The 6,776-nt window shown below is 38.6% G+C and overlaps 1 protein-coding gene across 2 annotated transcripts in view; it reads left to right on the forward strand.

Annotated features, from left to right (window-relative positions):
- The window catches only part of LOC141363311 (phospholipid phosphatase-related protein type 5-like), a 28,092-nt gene extending 21,432 nt beyond the window's left edge, over nucleotides 1–6,660 (forward strand). Inside the window, exons 5-8 of one of the 2 annotated variants that reach the window (XM_073865946.1) lie at nucleotides 148–398; nucleotides 2,153–2,329; nucleotides 3,608–3,751; nucleotides 4,513–6,660. In XM_073865946.1, the coding sequence (XP_073722047.1) occupies nucleotides 148–398; nucleotides 2,153–2,329; nucleotides 3,608–3,751; nucleotides 4,513–4,548 (608 nt within the window). In that variant the 3' untranslated portion in view covers nucleotides 4,549–6,660. The remainder of the gene's footprint in view (nucleotides 1–147; nucleotides 399–2,152; nucleotides 2,330–3,607; nucleotides 3,752–4,512) is intronic. The other variant, XM_073865945.1, reaches the window with a different exon arrangement.
- The last annotated feature ends 116 nt before the right edge of the window (nucleotides 6,661–6,776 follow it).

A 6,776-nucleotide genomic window follows, 5' to 3' on the forward strand; every position in this document is an offset into this window, starting at 1 on the left:
CCTTAAACCAGCAAAACCCAGCTACCAGCTTATGCTGGTCTTAGTTGGATTTTTTAGTAGGGATGGCCTGTATTCACACTTAAATTAGTTTAATTACTTTCCTTTATATATAATTTTGCTTGACTTTGAACTCTGTTTGTCACACAGGTGTCTATACCTTTGGCCTGTTCACCACCACCATCTTTGCCAATGCCGGTCAGGTGGTGACAGGAAATCAGACGCCTCACTTCCTGTCAGCATGCAGGCCAAATTACACAGCGCTGGGCTGCCATACAAATTTACAGTACATCACCGAGCGTAAAGCATGCACGGGAAATCCTCTGCTCGTGACGTCAGCACGCAAGTCTTTCCCATCTAAAGACGCAGCCATCAGTGTTTATTCTGCGGTCTATACAGTGGTGAGTACACGAGTTAAATAACAGTACACGAGTGGCTGTTAAATAAAGACATAAAATAAAATAAGTTGTAATCAGTCAAGTCAATGCATTGTCTGAGTGGATCAGGTAGTTCATGGTGGTGTGATTGATTGGAGGTGGGGACTAATTTGCATATTTTGCATATTCCATTTGAGCAATTTTCAGGGATGAAGAAATTATTATTAAAAAAAAAAACATTTAAATATGTCATTTTGATGATCAAAGGTGTGTTTTGGGGATTAAAGGAACAGTATGTAAGAAATTTATATCAATTAATCATAAAATGGCCCTGATATGTCACTAGACATTAAGAAATCATTTTCATTTCAAATACTTTTATCACTGACAACAGTGGTATGGTCAGGATATTGTCATTTAAAAAGTGGAGTTGCAGCCTTCAACTGATGTTTATGTTGTCATGTTGTGTATTGGCCACCAGTTGTGTGATTGCAGTACCAGTTTTAGCCACACGTTTTGTTATTGCAATACCAGTTTTGGCCACAATCCTACATACTGTTCCTTTAAGTTATCGACTGTAGGGCGACTTTAAAGTCTGATATTAAAGAGCACCTATTTCATTGCTAAAAAAAATTTATTTAGTGTATTTGGTATAATACAATGTGTTCGCGTGGTTTATGGTTAAAAAAACATTATTTTCCACAAGTCGTACATTTTTGTAGTTCCAGATTTCACTTTCTTCCTGAAACGCACGGATTTGAAAAGCTCTGTGTCCCTGATTGGCTAGCTAATCTGTACATTGTGATTGTCCTGAATTCCTCTGACGTCAGCTGGAAATGTGATGCTCCTTACCATGTTTGAAAGATTTGGTTGCTAATAGGAGTTAATTTACAGGCTGTAGTGGGAGGAATTATGATAATGTCGGTCTTGTCTACATCACAAATCCCAGGAAGTAAACTGTTGCCTACAATCCGTGTGTTTATAGTCAAAGAAAAGAAAACTCGCGTCATCGTTTACTTTGGGGTTTGTACCATTTGCATATCGTTAACATGAACTAATACACACTTACACACCAAAGGAAATGTAAAAACGTGAATGGACCATAGGTGCTCTTTAAATGTATTCTCAGTTTGTCACACCAAAAAAGTGATATTAATCACCCAGTCAAATTTAAATGAAGGAAAAAAAGTTATCAAAATCTTGAAAAAATGATGCTGGGTACACTGAAACCACATCCACACACTGAAAAGCTGCTGTCTATTAACTTACAAATACTGCTACAACCTGAATGGATGCTCGTGATTGTGTTAGAAGCGGGGCCATGCTCAGTGGCTCTGGTGTGTCATCGAGCCACCCGTTTAACCCCGCCCAAATAATCCTGAAGTAACATATTTAATGTATTTAGAAAAATCTTTTGTCAGAAATGACTTTACCCAGCTTTTAAATAATAATAATTGGATAAATATTCTCAGATCATGATCTGGTCTAATCGTAAGCAGTCTTAACATGGGTTCACACCAGCCGCATTTGACGTGTCAAAATCGCGTCAACCACGTCTAGTTTGCTGCTTGAAAAGTTCTTCATTCGCGCTTGAAAGCCGCACGTGAAATTCTAGTCCTCGAGACATTCATGCGGAATTTCGCGTCATGGGAGGGGCTTCTGTGACTCCGCTCACTTCCTGTACAATCACTCGCGCTTGACGCCTCTTCTGCAGCCGGTGTGAACACAGCATTATTCTTCAGTCTTATTCTTCAAACACTCTCTCGCTGTGTTTGCAGATGTATGTAACATTGGTGTTCAAAACCAAAGGGACGCGTTTGACCAAGCCCACAATCAGTTTGACCCTGCTGTGTCTGGCCATGTTAGTGGGTGTGGTCAGAGTGGCCGAATATCGCAACCACTGGGCCGATGTCCTGGCTGGATATTTCACCGGTGGAGCCATCGCTGTCTTCCTGGTGAGAGTGTAGATAAAACATTTCAACAGTTTATCATCTCACAAATCAATAGAACGGTAGTTCGTAAAGAATATATATATATATATATATATATATATATATATATATATATATATATATATATAGAGTACTATTTTTGCTTAAAAGAATTGGTTATCGTAATTTACCCTCATGCAATCCCAGATCCGATGGAAACTCAAATATTGCGGCACGTTGATAACGTCAGTTCTCATTGGCTCTCTGACTAGTTATGTTTTTAATCACTTTATTATACCGATCTGGTTGTTTACATTGACACACAATCGCTAAGTAAGCTCAAAATATATATATAATTATCAGTGTTGGGTAAAGTTACTTTTAAAAGTAATGCATTACAACATTAAGTTACTCCCAAAAAAGTAACTAATTGCGTTACTTAGTTGCTTGTTATGGAAAGTAATGCTTACGTTACTTTTTAGTTACTTTTGCGTTACTTTTTCTTGGCTGAGGCTTGATCTCTTTCAGGCCTTGCAGGTGTTTTTATGACTGAAAAGTTTTGCATTCAGAAATTGCATATTTCATCACAAAAATGTCGAGCTCTGGCCTGCCATTTCAGTTTCTGATTCAAACTGTTTACACACAGGCGTGTACGCATAGAGTGCATAATGTGACTACGTTTAGTTTAATTCAGTACATTTTTTTTTTTTAATGGAATTAATTAAACTAAAAAAGTTACTTGCATTACTTTTTTGAATTAGTAACTCAGATATTAATGTGTACATTTAAAAAGTAATGCGATACTTTACTCGTTTATGAATTACGTAATGCACGTTACTTGTAATGCGTTACCCCCAACACTGAAAATTTTCTCTTAGAAACGTATCGTTTTGGTTCAGAAGATATATATTTATGCACTCATTTTGTGCTTTTTTAAGGGTCACCCTTCTGAGTCCCATATATGAAGGCATTTTAAAATAAAATTATTATTTTTAATATTATTAAGTCATATACATTTAGGATGGCATGAGGATGAGTTAGAAGAATTTTTACTTATTTTAATTTGATGCAACATGTAAAGTTGCTTTGAAGCAAATATGCACAGTGGGAGATGTTCAGTAGAAATGAAATTTAATTTAGTCTGCTAAGATTTGATTTTCTTGATGTGATTAAGCGTGAATCCACACAACTGAGCAAATGTGATTCGGCTGGTCATTGAATTATATCCCAACAATAGCTGTGCTTGTTTGTAGCGGATGCTAGACGATTTTCTTTTTCCTTCTCGCTCTTTTCTCTTTCTAGGTGACGTGCGTGATCAACAACTTTCAGCAGATAAAACCTCCAGCCCCGCCGGCTCGACCCCAACGTCCCGAGTCTGTGCTGGGCATGCCCATGGTGGCGCTGCCCTGCGTTGAGAGTCCACTAGAAAAGTTAAGTGGCACTCAGGTAAGGGGTGGGAGCGGGTTAGTTGGAGGGCTTCACACATGAGGGCGATGGATTACGCCCCTTTCCGTCTGTGTTTGACCCAGTGGACCCTAATGTGACTCCCGAGACCCACCCACCCCCTCTTCTCCCCACACAAGCATGTTTTCCCAAACACCAACCCTTCAAACCCAATGACTCTCTATGGAGGATCTTTCAGTGTTTGGTCTGAAGAGACAATTTTCATGTTAATTTGGTTGCTTTTAAGAGAAATTAAATTGAAAATGTTAAGAGCGGAATGCATCTTTACTACGAATGGATTCTTACCATACAGAACTTGAAAGACGGCAGGTCGGTACGGACAGGTCAGGAATATCAGTGTTATTAGATGAATCAGTACTGTGTGCCACGCCAAGCAAATCTGACGGAAAACTGTGAGTTTCCCATTGTAGGCCACGCTCATTATCCTCACGTTTTAAAATAAGTTTTCCTCTTGGTCACCCCACCATACAATCATCATTTTCCTCAATATTAAATTGATTTGCCTAGTAGTATCCAGCAGGAACCCCTTTGTTCATATTTTGGATGTCGGATAAGCTCCATCAGGTTTGTTTGATTAAACATCCAAAACATGTACTGTAGAGGTTCCTTAAGGAACTCGGTTGGGAATCACTCTTCTAGCCAAACACCATCCCTCGGTTTTCGCCTCTCTTCTTATCCAAATCAGTCTTGATTTCTCATTCTCTCTCTCTCCCCTTACACACTCTCTCTCTCGCCCCTTACAGACTCCAAGGGGATCTTCATTCACTGAGATCACATGACCATCAGCCTTATCGGTTCCCCGTCCCCCCCGATGTCCTCATACCGTCTCGCTCCATGTCCAGCGAAGTCTAGACCGGCCGTCTCAGCACGCGCGCCACTGCGCCGCTCACTCCGCCGGACGCACCGCCGCTCTGCACCGATCCTACTCGACGCAGGTCTAGATTTCCACCCTTTCCAACCTTCATTCCAACCTTTCCAACCATAATCCTCCATGATGCAGATAGGGCCTCCTCAAACAAACCATTCAGTTTTAGAAAGCCTATTCAAGGATCTCAAATCACGCCTGTCAGATGAGGTGTGCATTTGCTTGGACCGTGAGTGGAGGATGTGCACCTTTAAATGCCTCTGGACCTTTCAAAACCAACCCGTCCTATTCCCCGGGGAACCGAATGACGTCTTGCACAGCTTGGCGCTGAAACGCAGAACTCTCAAGAGACTGCAGTTTTCAGTTCAGTGTCAGGTATCTCAGTTCATATGTATATAGATGAACTTTCCATTTTTTATCGCATTGGAATTTTTAAGCTAGTTTATGGCTTTTCAGAGTATTTGTGATTTGGGTTGTCTCGCTTTCCCTGCACCGAAGAAGACAATCTCACGTGGTCCAACGCACTGACGTCAAGATGTTCCTTTCTGCGGACATCAAAAACTTTATGTAAAGACCTCTAAAGTGACAGCCGCTCTTGAATCCAACTTGCTTCGAAAAGAAAGCTGAATGCTTTGAGACAAACGGACACCGACAGACTTGTGACAACAATCACAGCATCTTTTCTAATATTTCATGTGCGCTTTGTGCCGACTTGTGATTTTCCAGCGGTCAAATGTGATGCACGGTGATAAGATTGTGATGTTGTGGCTTTTTCATGAATGTTTAATTCCTCACACAACAGACGTGTGACATTCCCAAGCCTCATTTTAAATACACCGGATGTGCACGGGATCCTGGGATGTGCCCGAACAGATAAAATTTCACCTAATACAAACCTAATCACTGCCTTTTCTCATCATTTTAGGCAAACTAAAAGAACCAATACACCCATATCTAAATTAGCCTTTACAGTCTAGAATTAAAGGTGGATTTGTTTTTTCATAAATTATAAAGATATGGTCAAAATATGTACTCTTGCTTTCACTGGGGCGGTACACTTTTAAAAAAAGTACAGATATTAGTACCTCAGAGGTGCATATATTGGTACAAAATGTATACATATCTGTACCTAATGGTACATATTAAAATATATATTTAATGGGTACTGCGCCAGTGACAGCTGGGGTACATCTTTTGACAATTTTTTGCTCAGTGTGGAGAGCAAAATGAGACTGCCACCATGTGTAACATCTGTATTGGTGTCTATTTGCACTGGTAAGTACATTGAATTCCATTGAATCGAGTCTTGTATATTGAAGAACTTTTTCACATTTGTATCACTGTGCTTTATGAATTAAGTGTCGTTTTATATTTATGATGTCATGACAGGACCTTGTTCCAAATAGTGCAGGACCCCTTGCAATACAACAAAAACTAATTTGAGTTAACAAAATCAAACATGTATTTATTTTGTTTATATAATGTTCCTGTCCTTATTGTGAAAAACATGACCGTTTTTCAATATTTTACTAGGATTTTACCTTAAGGTGACCAGATTTTTAAAATGAAAACCGGGGACATTTCCTAGTTCAATGGTCAAAATATCATTGAAATATCATTTGTTGTTATCTATGAATTAAAAAACGGGGACAACCCGTTTTTTGAAAGTTTTCTTCTTTTTATTGGTGTGAGTTCACTGCAAAAAATGACTGACTGACTGACTGACTTAGGCCTACTTCTTACTTAAAAGTATTTTTGTCTTGTTTTTATACAAATATCTAAAAATTATGCAATCTCAAGATGCATTTTCTTGATAAGCAAAATCCCCTAACAAAAAATCTAGCTTTAAGACCAAAAATAATAAATTGAAGTGAATTTGTGCTTAAAACATGCAAAAAAAATCTGCCAATGGTAAGACATTTTTTCTTGAATTAAGTGTTGGCAGATTTTTTTTGCTTGTTTTAAGCACAAATGTGATATTTTTGGTCTAAAAACTAGACTTATTTTCTTAGGTAATTATTTTGCTCATCATGCATCCTGATTTAAGAATTTTTTACTAATTTTTTAAAAATACTAATAAGAAAGTCGTTTTTTGCAGTATTTCTAATACAATTATTGGACATTTTCTGAATCCGAAATCTA

This window comes from Misgurnus anguillicaudatus, unplaced genomic scaffold (assembly GCF_027580225.2).
Source record: "Misgurnus anguillicaudatus unplaced genomic scaffold, ASM2758022v2 HiC_scaffold_34, whole genome shotgun sequence".
NCBI lineage: Eukaryota > Metazoa > Chordata > Actinopteri > Cypriniformes > Cobitidae > Misgurnus > Misgurnus anguillicaudatus.